The sequence below is a fragment of the Myotis nattereri genome, assembly GCF_964212035.1.
Source record: "Myotis nattereri genome assembly, chromosome: 7".
Classification (NCBI taxonomy): Eukaryota; Metazoa; Chordata; class Mammalia; order Chiroptera; family Vespertilionidae; genus Myotis; species Myotis nattereri.
In genome coordinates, this window is record NC_138082.1 from 32,546,048 (window position 1) to 32,561,311 (window position 15,264).

The 15,264-nt window shown below is 51.1% G+C and overlaps 2 protein-coding genes across 3 annotated transcripts in view; one reads left to right on the forward strand and one right to left on the reverse strand.

The window, feature by feature from the left end:
* The window catches only part of DGKD (diacylglycerol kinase delta), a gene marked incomplete at its 5' end in the record, with an annotated part of 114,170 nt that extends 109,297 nt beyond the window's left edge, over positions 1–4,873 (forward strand). Inside the window, 3 exons of the mRNA XM_081095372.1 lie at positions 565–679; positions 1,937–2,067; positions 2,852–4,873. Coding sequence (XP_080951498.1) covers positions 565–679; positions 1,937–2,067; positions 2,852–2,941 — 336 coding nt within the window. The 3' untranslated portion in view covers positions 2,942–4,873. The remainder of the gene's footprint in view (positions 1–564; positions 680–1,936; positions 2,068–2,851) is intronic.
* Positions 4,874–7,364: 2,491 nt separating this feature from the next.
* USP40 (ubiquitin specific peptidase 40) overlaps positions 7,365–15,264 on the reverse strand; it is a 75,358-nt gene continuing 67,458 nt past the window's right edge. The window contains exons 28-32 of one of the 2 annotated variants that reach the window (XM_081095374.1): positions 15,066–15,131; positions 12,837–13,044; positions 12,629–12,724; positions 9,573–9,658; positions 7,365–8,898 (exon numbers count right to left, since the gene is read on the reverse strand). In XM_081095374.1, the coding sequence (XP_080951500.1) occupies positions 8,670–8,898; positions 9,573–9,658; positions 12,629–12,724; positions 12,837–13,044; positions 15,066–15,131 (685 nt within the window). In that variant the 3' untranslated portion in view covers positions 7,365–8,669. Of the gene's footprint in view, positions 8,903–9,572; positions 9,659–12,628; positions 12,725–12,836; positions 13,045–15,065; positions 15,132–15,264 lie in introns of both variants that reach the window. The other variant, XM_081095373.1, reaches the window with a different exon arrangement.

Genomic DNA, 15,264 nt, shown 5'->3' on the forward strand with positions numbered 1-15,264 from the left:
GTTAGGGGCTATCAGGCCAGCAGGGGAGGGCAGTTGAGGGTGAATTGGCCTGCAGGGGAGGGCAATTGGGGGCAACCAGGCCGGCAGGGGAGGGCCGTTGGGGGCGACCATGTCAGCAGGGGAGAGCAGTTGGGGGCATTAGACAGGCAGGCAGGTGAGTGGTTAGGAGCCAGTGGTCCTGGATTGCAGGAGGGATGTCTGAGGGGTCCCAGATTGCAGAGGGTGCAGGCCAGGCTGAGGGACAACCCCCACCCCCCCACCCCTGTGCATGAATTTCATGCACCGGGCCTCTAGTTTAAATAATATTTACAAAGCTTTTTAATCACATGGGAAATGCATGGTGTAAAATGAAAAGTGAAATGTGAAAATACAGCGATCACTGTGAAACCACTTCTAAAAGGCATTAGAAATTAACAAACACTAGACTAAAAATAAAGGAAAAACACAAGAATAAGTAAATTTGGAACAAAGCATCTTTAGGCCCCGCTGCCTCTCTGATCCAGGTGTGACTTGGGGCTCGGTGCCCTGGTGTCTGATTCTCAGTGTTTCTTGCTTTCCACACAGAACGTGATGGATCTTTCCAAACGCAGCCGCAGTGGAAAATTCCGCCTGGTGACCAAGTTTAAGAAGGAGAAGAGCAGCAAGAACAGAGATACCCACAGCAGCCTGGGAGCCCCGGGTACCTGCCTCCTTCCTCTGGCCGTGTGCGCCGCTGTGTGCGCCTCCCAGCCTCCCCTTCCTCCCCTGGTCCTGTGGCTCTTCCCGAGTCGCCTGTCTGCAGCTACAGAACTGTGCCTTGCTTTCCCCTCTGTGTTGGGTGCTGACCGTTGTCATTTCCTGCCCTGAACTTGTTCCCCATGTAGACTAGGTGACTGGCCACTGCGCCACCTGCCTGCCTGGATTGGGGGTTTGGGGTGGGAGGACAGCAGAGGTGACGAGACAGAGACACAGAGCTCCCACTCAGACCTGCTTCCTCTGTGGGGCTGCTGATTACCTTTCAGCTGGTTCACTGATCAAGGCCCCTGCCCCTCGGGGACCTGGGCCACCAGCTCTTGTGGGCGGTGAAATCAATAGAAAATGATACTAAAGGAAATTTTTCGTTTGGGTCAGCAAATTGGTGCTTAAAGTCTCTGTCTGAAGAGTTGGCCCTGAGCACTGCTGTCCCCAGCGCCCTCGTGTGCCAGGGCCCAGCCTGGGCTTGGGTGGCATTGGTGCCCACTGGGGCAGTGCCCTTTGATTATTCTTTTTCGCATGTTTGTCCAGAAATTGGGTTTCTTTTAATGATCGTGGCTCTGACTACATGAACTTTCTGCGTGTCTCCCTTCCTGCCGTGGCTCAAACTGAACTGAACCCTCTTACAACAGCGATTTTCAACCAGTGTGCTGCGGAATGTTTGAAAAACGCAGTGCCTGACCTCTTTCCCTTAGATTGTCCAATTAAAAAATAATCATAGCAGCCATCAAAACAATAGCCATCCGAAATGAATAAATCAAAATTATGCCTATATTTTTTGTCAGATCGGCAAAAAATATACTTTTTGGTGTGACGCAGAAGTTTATGTGCCAGGAGGTGAACGGCTGAAACTGCTTGAGGTGGAGGGAAAGCTGGCTTTAGCTGCACAGCCAGACCCACTTTCCCTCCATTTGGTGCCTCTGACTCCTCTGGGGACACGGGGACAGGGCTGCAGGGACAGACACCAGCTCCTGCCGCAGCTGCACCCCTTTCTGCACAGCTCAGGGCAGTGCCAGTTGCTGGGGCATCGTGGGTGCTGGCTGCTGTGGTGCTGGGGTGCCTGTTGGGGTGTCGTGGGTGCTGGCTACTGTGGTGTTTCAGGGTGCCTGCCGCTGGGGTGTCTGGGGCACCTCGGTGCCTGCTGCTGCCTGCCTGGTGCTGGGCGCTGGCACTCACTGCTCTCCTGCTTTTCCATCTCTGACAGTTCACCTCTGGGGGACAGAGGAGGTTGCTGCTTGGCTGGAGCACCTCAGTCTCTGTGAGTATAAGGACATCTTCACTCGGCACGACATCCGGGGCTCCGAGCTCCTGCACCTGGAGCGGAGAGACCTCAAGGTACTTCCACACCTGGGCTTGCCTGCGGCTCCGTCTGTCCCCTCCCTCTGACCTGGCCATGTCCCAGATCAGGATTCTCTACGTTTCTTCTCGGCCCTTTGTGTACAACGCGGGGTGACGCATGCCACTCGGGGTGACGTGTACGACTCGGGGTGACGTGTGCGGGGCTCTGGGCAGTGATGTCTCTACCCGCCATACCCAGAAGGAGCCAGAGCAGACAGGCGGGGGGCGGGGGGACTTGGCTCTGCTGAGCCTGGTTGGATGGGAACTGTTGTCACGGAAGAGCTCCCTGTGGTGGACTCGGAACACAAGAGGTTCCTCTGTCGGTGACACAGTCAATTAGAGTCAGGGAGACCCTGTGGCTGCTGGGGGCCTGGCAGCTTCTCCAGTGCAGCCCTTCTCACCTGTGTCCATGCGCACGGGCTTACATTGCAGGCTGGGCGCCTCGCCTCATCTCAGGGGACAGGAGAGGGGGCGCCTGACCCAGCTCAGGGGTGTGGTCTCGGAGCCATGTCCTGGGCAGTGGTGCTTGGGGAGGGAGGGTTTTACTTGCTGCCGGTTGTGTGTGGTCTTTGTCTTGGGTGGTGTTCCCTCAGCAGCATTGGTGACTGGGTCACAGGAGGGGTGTGGAGGCAGCTGCACACTTGTCACTTCTTAAGCCGTTCCTGTCCATCTGGTGTCACCATCACTTCCCTCATTTGTGTGCAGAGTTGCTGGGCAGCTCATGGTGGCGCCCGGGGCCTGGCTTGCTGCCTGGCATCAGGGTGCTGTGCTCTCGTTGCAGGACCTCGGCGTGACCAAGGTGGGCCACATGAAGAGGATCCTGTGTGGCATCAAGGAGCTGAGCCGCAGCCCCCCTGCCACCGAGGCCTAGCCTCCGCCCTCTCGGCCTGCGTCCTCCGTTCCTCCTGCGACTGAGGCGGGGCCCGTCCTGGGCCCTTCTCATGGTGCTATTTCTACGCCCTGTGCTCGTGACAGGAAGCCTCTCGGACACTGTTCCTGGCCAGCTCCAGGGCCTCGGGCACACCAACATGGCTACCTTTGGACACGCACCATTCTAACCCAGTGGTGTACGTGGTGACCGTGCCACCACCTCTCTGCTCGCTGACCTACGTCCTGGGCCAGGTCTGGCCTCCCTGGCCCCCGGCATCCCAGCAGAAACAGCCTGGCAGGGCTGCACACAAGTGTCCCAGGGCTCCTCTCTGCCCTTTCATAGCGCGTTGTCAGGCACCGTCTCCCGCCAGCCACTCATGGTTCTCCACGGAGCCCTACGAGGCCGCCACCCACTGCAGATGTCCCTGCTCATTATGAGGTCCTGCCTTCCCTGGTTCGTAGGCACCGTGGCTGCGTTTCCAGTCCTGTTCATTCAAATGTGACGTGAAAAGAAAGGAACACTTGCTCCTCCTGGAGCTGGTAAACAGGTAGCCACGTTCTAGGGCTGATAAAGCCCTGCCCCGTCTGTCTCGGGTCCCTCCTGAGCTGCGGCGGGGGACTTGGTCCTGTGTGTCCAGGATGCAGTAGCCTCGGTGCTGCCCGGGGCCGGGAGCACCCGATGGCCAGTGGCCTCCCTGCAACGGAGGCTGTGTGTTGCGCGGGGTCAGTATTTCTCTGGAGACAGCATGTCCATCCTGTGGGACAACAGGCTGCTGCCCGGGCTGTCCTGAGAGCCTCTGACCTGTGGGTGGCTTCTCGTCTGGTGCTGCCAGGCCCCAGGTTCCTGGAGGTGTCGGTGCCTGTGTAGCTCTGCAAGCCGTCACTGCCTTTGACTTTGCCCCTTGCTGCCCTTCCAGAGACAGTCACACCTTACAGGGCTCTCTTCCACCCTGGAAAGGGGGTTCTACGACCCCCACCCCTGGGTGCCAGTATCCCGCATCCCAAAGGGGAGGGCTGACCTTGTGAGGGGACTGGGCAGGAGGCCTCAGGGCGCTGTCCAGAGTCACCCATAGGGGCCCCTTGGGGACTCACAGCTGAACAGCATTTACCTGCCACTCACTTTGCAGACCCCTCTGACCAGCGTGCCCAGTGGGTCCTCCCTGGGCCTGGCCAGGCACCCGTCTCTGGTTTGGGGGTGCTCCCACTGGTGGTTCTTCTGGGTGCCCACTCCCTGTGCTCACGTGTGGCATTGTGGCGGGGTTTGGAGAGCCCCGTGTTCTGCACATACCTTCATTGGAGGTGAGGCCAGGTAGCTGTGTCTGCCTTCCCTGCCTCGTGATTCTCTTCCCCATCAGAACAGCTGAAGGTGAAGAAAGGCACTGCCCTGTTCGAGGTGGGCACCTGGATTCTGAGGTTCCCAGGGCGTCTGGATGGGACGGGACAGGCTGGAGCTTGGGGAGTTGCGGGGGGAGTTAGGTTTGGGTCGTGTGTGGTATTTAAAGTTAACACTTTGTCAGTGATGAAAGCAGCACTGTTTACATAAAAGCCATTTTTAAAAATCTCGTCAGTTAGAAGCAAAGGAATGAACGTCAGTTTTGCATGAAGGTGCGTCAGTGAAGGGCGGGTGTCCGTGCCTTGTGGTGTCTTTGTGGTTGCACGTGGGGCTGTACCTCTGCCCGCTCCAGCACCCCTGCTGTGTCCTAGGGTGGGGTGCCTGTCAGTGTGGGGGCAGGAAGGATCCCTGGAGAGTCTTGGAGAAAAGGTTTTGTGTTCTTGGGTGGACTCACCCTCATATTTATGATCTTAATTTATACAGCACTCACCGTGGAGCATATGCCTGCTGTGTTGCTATGTACATAGTCCACGTCAGGGGTTGTAAATAAGTGGTTGTGTGTGTAAATAAAAGAAGCCTGTTTTGGATCTCTCATTGTCTGATTTCTTGTCCTCATTCCTTGTACTTTGACATAAAATGTCGGTTGCCAAAATCCTTCCAAACTGCATCAGAATGACATTTTTCAGCTGCTCTAAAAACAAGTTGAATTTGTTCATCATAGGCTTTTCTGCATTAACTTTGATTTCCAAAAGTATTGTCTTGAAAATGATTTAGCTTGCTTACTGAGTTTTTGGGTGCCTTTACATTTTGTGCCCAAGGTCTCGCCGTACCCTAGTGCTGGCCCCGTGCTGTGTAATCTAATTTTGAGCATTTCTAAGATTCTTAGCTTTTGTGGAAGCCACTGCTTGATGCCTGCAAACACCAGGTCTCCTTTCCTTCCTGCACCGTAGTGGGGAGAGGGCTGCGCCCAAATATGCCCTGCTGCTGTGACCATGTGTCCTCTGCAGCTTGACTGATGTGACTTAATTTTGGTCAAAAAGATTCAGTATTTACTGGGATTTCCAGAAAGTTTCCTTAAAAACCTGGGAGCATGCCTTTCTTTCCTCCTGCTGCTGGCCTGGAGGGTGGACTTGATGGCTGGTCCTCCAGCAGCTAGCTTGGGCCATGGATGGCTTGAGAATGGAGGCAAGTATTGAGGTTGATGATTCTGATTGGGAAAAGCAAAAGCTTTTTTTAGAGACATGAGTTACAGTGATTTTGCAGGTGTGGGGCCAGGGCCCCTACAAGAGATGGGTGAACTGGTGCAGAGAAAGCTGAGCAGACTGGGCACATCTGAGCAGATGGTTGTGGTGTGAAGGCCTCAATGGAGGCGTGGTCTGAGCACTGAGGTGGGCTGCACAGGGGAGCTGCTGGGGGGGGGGGGGCGGTGGGTGGAGGGGCAGCTCTGACTGTACCAGCCCCGCCAGGGTGCTGGCCTTAGAACCTGTCTGTATCAGGCAGAAGCGAGTGCTCAGCCTCCTCAGTTTGGATCACAAAAGCATGAACGGGTTGTAGACACATGGAAGGTGAGCACTGGCGGGGAGGTAAAGGCTCCCTGGCTCATGTTGTTCAGAGGTAGATTCAACCATAAGTCTCTGAGCCATTAAGGAAATGGTGTTGCCAGCCAAACTCCAAGCTGGCAGACGAAAGCCTGTGCTCACTTGGTCCCCAGGCACCTCAGCCCCTAGGCCTCCAGGATGAGCCGCCTCGGGAAGGCAGTGCCCAAGTGTGAGGTTCTCCCAACACCCATGGAAGGTGTACCCACAGGGACCATGGGTGTGCGAGCCTTTCTGGAGAACAGGGTGGCCAGCGCAGAGGGCAGGGGCTCACCGCACAAGTGGGCAGGGAGTTCGTGCCATCGTGTAGCAGCTTGGGCTGTGACTGCTGCACTGGGCGTCTTGTGTTTCTCGGAAGAGAGGTTTCATTGTGGTCATACCACTCATTGTGTACTTGGTTCCAGGCTGGGCTTCACATGTCATTTAGCTGTAGATTGAACCTTGAGGTGTTACATCCCAGAGGACCTTGTTGTCCTCCCCCGAGATGGTGGGGAGCAGGAGCTGCCTGTGGAGGGGGACGTGTGGTCTGCTGGTAGGTGGACTAGCTGTTAACATCAAGTTGGGTGCTGTCACATTTGATGTTTCTGTTTGGGGTCTCTTGTGGGCAACCCCACCTGCCTTGCTCTCCCTCCGCTTTTATTTGAATGGAGTGACAGCAAGGTGGGCAGGGCACCCACTTTGAGCCCATGGGTGTCAGGCCCAGGACTTTTACAGGCCCTAGAGTGAGGCAGAGTCTGAGAGGATGCCAGTGTAGTGCTGTTGGTGGCATCTCGCCACCTGGGGGAAACCTCTGGGAGGTGGAAACCAGCAGAGAAAGGCACTAGCGCCTGGAACAGCTGCCGCAGCTCTGCTGTGAGCTCTGAGGTTCATGAGCCAGGAGTCCTCAGGCCAGCCAGGCTGAGGGCTGGGTCAGCGCCACAGGGTGCCTGGGTGGGAGGGGTGAGCACTGGAGGGAATGTAGACATTTCTCCCTCCCGACCTGTGTGAATTTCACTGCTTCACTTTCCTCTTTGAAAGGTAGTGAGTCCCCAGAACACAAAATGAGTTTGTTGTGTACCTGACTCGCATTACTGCCCTGCTTTAGATGTGACACAAGAACAGAATCAGATGAGCTGCCGTGCCCCTCCCCGATGGGGTGAACGGCCTGTAATACTGCACAGTCAAGTCCGTTCTAGAGGGAAACGTGCCTGTGAAGCCATAGTTATGGATTACTGGAATTCTTGTAACCCCTTTTGGCAGAAAAATGTCAGGGCGAGTAACCGTCTTCTGCACCCTGTGCCAGTTCTGTTCCCTAGAAGGAAAAGGCCACTGCAGTTTCTTCACAGTTTTTCCCAGGAATCTGAACTTATTTAAAACCAAAACATGCTTCTGTTGTTTCTACTGTGGTCCCGATACAGTATTTCCAAATATAAACCATGCTTATTTAGCATCTGACATGCACTCGGGAAAAAAGTCCAAGTGGAACATGAAGCAGTCAGCTTAAAATGGAACGTGAAGACACTTTATTTGTTCTTTATTAAATTGTACAGCTCTCTCTGCAGCCCCAGTGCATCGCAACTTTAAGAAAAAAGGGAGCTGGAGGCCCCAGCCGCTCATTGCGGACGCTAAGGCACACCCACCCATCCCATCCCCCCCCTCCCCCCGCCCCCCTCTTGGTGAGTCACATCCAGTGAGGTGTCTGGCTTCTCAACAGCAAAGCTTTCAGTTATTACATTACTTCATTACCTTACAATGACACGAAGGGTGCAGCAGAAGACATGTCAGTCACAGTAAAAGGAACAGGAGAGTTTGCACGGAGGGCTGGGCTCCCAGCCACCCCGAGCTCACAGTCCGGGATCTTCACAAACATGCTGCCACCCCAAGTGCGCATCCTGAGACGGGCTGAGTGTTGAGAACATGGGGGCAGCTTGCTAGTGAAAGTCCAACTTCTTACAAATTAGCAGTTTAGACCCAACAACCTCAGACAAATAGGAAGGAGACTGAGGGTTCCAGCTGGTTCTGATGAGGCTGGAAGCGGGACAGGAGGCAAAAGCGGGCTCCTCCAACCCAATGTCCACTTCCTCTCTCAGCGAGCGGGACAGGAGACCTCGTCCGTCCACCTCTGAACATGGAAGTGCTATCTTAATGTCGGTGACGAAGGGCTGATGAGAGATTTGTGTGACGTTGTAACCGGACTTCGCCTTGTTGGAGGCATAAAAGTGAAGAATTTACTTTCTTTTCAGGAATCCCACTTCTGACGGAGTTAAGTGAATCGTCTGTGTCCTAAGTGTCAGTCGGCTCGTAACACAGATGCAGCATTTGTCATAAATGCAGTGACACCTTGTACATCCAAGCTGGCCATGCTGAAGGGAGAGGAAAAGGAGCTTGTGCACGTTTCCCTTGTTTGTTTCAGGAGAGGTTTCTCGGACCATTAGCTCAGCGCACAGGCTTCCGGAACGTTCTGATCATGGACGACACACTTTGAACTAGAACAGACTCCCTGTGTGTCCTGCACCAGCCTGGCCAGCCCATCCGCGTGCTGAGCTCTCAGAGGCTCTGAGTGCAGACACTACGTTGTCTGGTCAGTGAAGGGAGGAGAGTGGACTGTGTGCACTTCACTGGCCAACATGCTATGCGAGCCTGGAGTCGATGCAGAACTAGGAATGTTCTTGTAACTGTGGTGGCTGGGTCCAGTGCAGTCTAACTGGCACCTGTGAGACAGCCCAGCTGGGAGTCCCTCGGTGGCCATGCTGTGCAGGCCGGTGAGAAAGTGCACTTGCCTGGCCTGAGACCAAACGTCCCTTTAATAAAGTGGAAGCAGCCTACAAGCCTGCTCTCACGGAACCACAAGCAAAGTTGGCAGGGGCGGAGTCCACTGCTGGCCAGGCCCTGGTACCAGTTCCGACTGGACCTGAGCCCACAGGGACCTCAGCGGTGCCGGCGCTATCTGAAACTCCCCACGTGGATGGACAGAGAAGCTTCTGGTCTGTGGGGCCGGCCAGGTGTCTCTGCACTGGAGAGAAGGCCGTTGCTCTGCACGCGAAGTGCTTCCTGGCTGCGGGAGACAGAGGCTGTCACCAACTCACAGTCACAGACACGGGGTCCACCCAGGTCGGGTGTGGAATGACTTCAGGAGACCAAAGTGGGGAGTGAGTAAGGAGGACGGGCACCCCTGGTGTGGCCTGCATGGAGGTGACGACGCAGTGGTGAGCTGGGTCTGGGCACTGGGGTTTGAAGCGTGCGTTTCAGAGGATGTTTGGAGGTCCTGGGAGGTACAGGTGGCCCAGAGGCCAGGGGAGCAAGCCCACTGTACACAGAAGAGGAAACAGGGAGAGCAGGGGGACTTAACCCCGGAGGAGCCTGGCAGGAAGAGGTCAGTGAGGTGAGGCAGCTCTGGAGCAGCCACTGGGGGCAGGTGACAGCTGGTGGACTTGTGATGGGGAATGCCCATTTTCAGGTGACTGAGACCTCTGTGTCTGAAGGAAAGACCCAGAAAGTTAAGGGGGAGGAGGGAGGAGATGAAACTGTGTGGCTGCGTCCTCGAGGTGAGGCTGTGAGCATCTTTGTCCCAAGCTCACAGGCCTGGTTCATGTTCTAAAGGACACGAAGTTTCTCCAAAGTGCTCAGCCCTGTAATGAGACCTGAGGCTTCGGCCAGAGCTCTGAGTAAGAGCGAGCCGTCCAGAGGCCTCGGCGTCCATGAGACAGTGAGAAACCTCACGTTACCTTTTCCTTTTTCCCAGAGCAGGGTCCTCCCTCCCAATGTCATCTCGGACTGTGCTGAAGTCATCGTCCTCTTCCACCAGGAGATTCTGCATTTCAAAATAAGGAAGGAGCCACGTATTCAGACATCGTTTTAGTCTACGTTGGAATAAAGTTTGTAAATTTATGTGAAAATTACCTAAACCAACGTAAGGATATATCCACCTTTACGTAAACTGGATTAATAACTGACAGGAAACACTCTAGTGCCTGATGACAGACTGACTGGCAGGCAGAGCAGAAGTGACTTTGGAGCCACCCAACCTTTGCTTGTGACTAAAAACGCTGTCCCTGGAGTGAGTCCCGCACAGGCCCCATCAGAAAGACAGGGAGAGGCAGAAACACACTGTGGTCTGGGGGCAGCCATGTCCACCTGGCACCTCCAGCTCCATTGGAGCTGCTGAAAGGCGCACCCGTCTGACTTCCTGGGAACCTCCTGGAAGTGTCTGGCAGTGCGTTATAGACGCAGGACGCTCAGCATGGCCTCCTGAGGGACGAGCGCTCTCCTAGTGCTTGCCGTCAGTTTTACATCTGAATTTATTTACCATAAATACTGGCCACCCGCAGTGTGAACCAATCAGAATGTTAACCTGAAGGAAGATAACCCCGAAGGACAGCACAGGTCAGAGGACCAGATGGCTCTGGGGAGCTGACTGGGTCACCTCGGCTGGGACCTACACAACTGCAGGGCTGCCTGCTTCTGCTCTCGGGAGGAACTACCCAACAAATACTGTCATCTCCAGTCCAGGAACTTGTACATGATGTGCTTTTGTGAAATCATGAAAATACAGAGATAATGGGACAGACACCATGTCCCAGGGTAGTGAGGGCTGGGCATGGCCCTGCAGTTAGCTCCCTCCTTCCCCTGGCTGCCATGAGGAAACCCGAGTAAATGTGTACATGGCCTATAATAGAATTATCAGTGAAAGTTAGCAATTAGTGCTAAACTTTCACCATATTTGCTTCATTTTAGTATTTTCCAAGGAAAAGACAGACTCGGTTGATGCCCACCCCTGCTCCAGGTAAGCCCATCAACTGGGTGCTAGTGTCCTGTCTGCATTGTCATTCGATGGCAGCACAGGAGGCGGACTCAGCATTTACATGGCTTAGACTTTCTGTGAAAAACAAACATCCTGGGACATCATTTTCTATACCAGATATGTTCACCTGGATGCACAAAGCTCTGGTTTATAAATTTTAACTGCTGTGTTCTATACCTGTTTCAGTATTTTTCCCCATTGTATCCCCTTTCTGAGGGTCATTTAAGTTCTTCCCAGTCTACGCTGTCACTCAGTGGACATTTTTGTGTCTCCTCGCTCCCAGTGTGAGTTTTTCTGGGGTGATGACTGAGTGGAATTACCTTTCCTGAGTGCTGCCGACCGCTTCCAGAGCGGCTAGACCAGGGGTGGGCAAACTTTGTGACTCGAGGGCCACAATGGGCTCTTAAACTGGACCGGAGGGCCGGAACAAAAGCATGGATGGAGTGTTTGTGTGAACTAATATAAATTCAAAGTAAACATCATTACATAAAAGGGTACGGTCTTTTTTTTTTTTAGTTTTATTCATTTCAAACGGGCCGTAGTTTGCCCACGGCTGGGCTAGACGCAGTGCTGGGGGTCTGGCCACAAATCACTGCTGACTCGCAGCTCCCTGGCTACCGGAAGATGCCCACCTTTTCATCTGCTTGTTGGCCATTTAGTTGTCTGAGAATTGCCAGGTATTATTCATCTTTGCCTATTTCTCCCCGATTGTATTTTTTTGAAACTGATTGGTAGAAGTATTTTACATTTGGATAATGATCCTTATTAATTCTATTGTTGCATATATCTTTTCCTATTTGTGGCTTGGCTTCTGATGACGGTTTCTTTTGATATATGTTTTTCCTTTTAATGTAGTCAATTTAATTAATACTTTGAGTTGTGCATTTTGTTTCTTATTTTAAGAAATCCCAAGTCAAATATTTTCTTCCATCTATTCTTCTGAAGATTGGAAAGCACTGCTTTTCACATGTAAGCCTTTACACTGGCTGCTGTGCTTGGTGTGCGTCGAGGTGCACAGATGTTATGGGACCTGGGGCTAATGTAAGCTTGAGGGCCCTCTTTATGAAAACCAAAATGACTGCATTTTTTTCTACATGGAACCAATTTCCCCAGAACCACTTACTGACTAATCATTTTTAATGTGGATCTGAAATACCTGTCAGTTCCCTGTCTGCGGGGGTCGGTTTGGGGGCTGTAGCATCCGTCCTAATGCTGACCAGGCAAGGACGCTGGCCGAGCTCTCCCACGTTTATCCTCTTTACTGTAACCCGTCTGGGTTCCCGGGACGACACCGTTACTGAGAGGCTTCCTTCTGAGAACATGGTACAAACTGAAGCGTTAGCGCCACTCAATGTCTGTGGTCCTCTCCAGAGAGGCCTCAGAGGCTTCTTGTTGGATGTATTCCTAGTTACCTTAGAATGTTATGGATGTTGATCTTGTGGTCTCTTGAATGTCCTATGCAGAAACATGGCAGGTAAACAGCCTTATTTACTTTTTAGGGAAGAGGGTCAATTGTCTAATACAGTGTTGACTAGAAGTGGTGATTAAGGGATTAAATCAATTTATTATCAGTAAATAGTTCACTTAAGAATTAAAGAATTAAAAAGTATTGGCAACAAACTAGGTTTGTCGGAGGAATGTAAGAATGGCCCATGTCAAGGACGCGTTTCTCAGTGACACTGATTTTAATGATTTACAACAAAGAAAGCCAGCTAGGAATGGAAGGAAGTGTAACCTAATGCAGGGACCTCCTCAGACCTACAGCAGCATTTTACTCAGGTCAGACCCACAGTTAGGGTTTTGGTGCTGAGGCCCCACTGGCCACACGAAGAGCTGTCTGCTCTCCCTTTTCAGGTTCTGTGCTCTGAACAATTTATATACAAAAGACTCTGTGCCTTGAAGATTTCATAAATCATTTCTACGAAACCATCTAATCCTGGTGTTTTGTCAAAGTGGGAAGGTTGCTGTTAAAAAACTTACCTTAATACCAATAATATCTCCATCTTTCAAGTAATAAGGTGCACCCTGCAAATTATCTTGCTTTTTCTTCTTTTTCCTCTTGGTAATTTGCTGGTTCTATAGAAAAATCAAGCATCTTGAATAAAGAAACAACCTCGCATTCTTACTAAATTCCCTCTGTGAAAACTTGCAGGGAAGCTGTTGTTATGCAGGAAGCCCCACACTTTACCCAGCTGGACACTGGAAGCCACTCAAACTTGTCAGGAAAGTATTTGGCAATTTCAATCTTCTCTACAGGAAGGGAATAGAAGTCAGCCACTCGCTGCCGCAGGGAGCTGGCAGTGCCCCGGGCAGCGTCCCACACCACGTCCACGGGCAGGGCATATGCCCGTTCGCCAGGGAGGCGCATCTGTGTCCTCAGCAACATGTCCTGAGGGCTGCACCAGAAAACAGTAAAACATCAGCTTTGAAGTAAAATGAGGAACACACGATAGATACGAGGGAGGTGATGTGTGAAGCTTCCCCTCCAGCTCTTCTCATTTTTTAAGAGGTTGCCACTAAACCCTCATTTCCTTTCATCCCGACCCAGGATGGAGTGAAGCTCCTCCCAGATGAGAGGTTCCCAGCCACAGTGGCTGCCTGGGCAGCGCTAAACATCTGACTGCTGTGGGGTAGCCAGGGAGGAGGGAAAGAACAGTCAGAAAGATGGGAGTAAAAGATCTATGGAAGCTGTTATGTACATGAAGTAAAAACTGCAGGCAAGACTGGAAGCTGGAGGGGGAGAAATGAAAACTACTCTTTCACTTGTTTTTAGGATGGTGTGACAATGAGTGATTTTAAAGATTACTTCTGTTATATTGGTGTTTTTACCAAAGGAAAGAGTGATGCAATGGGAGAAAAGGAGTAATTGGAGGAGACCGAACCTTCTCCATGAGGGAGTGGAGGGTCAGCACAGATGCTGGGGTGAAGAGGGCGATGAGGAACCAGAAGCTGGTTAGGGGTCTAAGTAAGTGGAGAGCACAGGCTTCAAGGGGATACTGCTTATTGAAAACAAAAGATCCTGCTTAAAACAGACATGCAGAAAGAGCTCACACACGTTAGACCCCATTAGAACAGGCAAAATGTATGAAAGAATTCACAAACTACAAATGGCTCACAAGCCTTTGAAAAAAATGCCCAATCTTAGTAGCAATCAAAGCAATGAAGCAAACCTTTAAACAATGACAATATTCAATGTTGATCTGAGGATGAGGTGAAGTAAATACTCAGAAACACTGTGTGAACATAAATTGATATAACTTATCTGGAAAGGAATAATTTATTTTAAAAGGTTTAAAATGTCCATATCATTTGATCCAGAAATCCCCCCGAGAAGCTACTGGTAACACAATTTGTATTAAGACAGTCACATCACATGAAGGTCAGTGTGGCTGAAAGAGCGCGATCAAAGTTACTGGATGTCAGGTGAAGGAATCTTAACACTCGGTGATGCTAACAAGACGGCTTATTCAGTTAACTGCCACGCGTCCAAAATGGAAACCATCCCCACACGCCATGACATTTTGAATTTAATTTAAAAAATCAATTTGCAATGAATATTATAAATATAAATATATTACAATTCACGTGTTCTTGAATATTCTCAGCTGAAAATTCTCATGAAAAATGATTTTAAAGTTGGTCAGGGCTGCCACTTAGGGAAGACATTTTTTTTTAACAGACACATGTGGGGAAGGTCTGCCACTGCGTCTACAGACGCTTATGGCGTACAATATAAAAGATTCTTCTAGCCCTACCCAGTTTGGCTCAGCGGATGGAGCGTCGGCCTGCGGACTGAAGAGTCCCAGGTTCGATTTCGGTCAAGGGCATGTACCTTGGTTGCGGGCACATCCCCAGTAGAGGGTGTGCAGGAGGCAGCTGATCGATGTTTCCCTCTCATGGATGTTTCTAACTATCTCCCTTCCTCTCTGTAAAAAATCAATAAAATATTAAAAAAATAAAAATTAAAAGACTCTTCTATAGTGAAAAAATAACAGAAAGAAACTTTGGGGTGCTTCTTTATTCAAAAAATACTTTGACTATGACAAAGGCACTGTTCTAGATATTGGTGATACAGCCATGACCAAAAAACAAAGTACTTGCTCTCGCAAAGATTACATCCTAGTCGTGGGAGACATAATATGTCAGGTTTGATATTAGGATGAAAAAAGTAGAATGAAGGGCCAGAGTGAGAGGTGCTATAAGGCAGTTTGACTTCAGACTCTCCACCTGCATCAACAGAGCGGAACACAGCATCCTGCTTGTCTTTCAAGACTGAGTGGCCTTAGTGTGCACTTGGACTTACTGAACAAGTCTAATTGCTATGGAAAATGGGTTCCATGTTACACAGAACAAAATCTGTTTTAATCTGCCACACTACTGAGAAGCCACCCACTGTGATAAGACATGGAATTCTTACCCTAAGTGTTCTTCTTTCTGAAGGGGTTCTAAGCAGATCTCAGTTCTCCTCCCCAACTTATATTCCCTGATAATAAAATAATAGTGACATTTAATTTTTTAAAACATTCTTTTGTCAATTTTAAGTTGTCTTAATAAGCAAAGTATTATACATTTAAGGCGACTATGGCCCTAGCTGGTTTGGCTCAGTGGATAGAGTG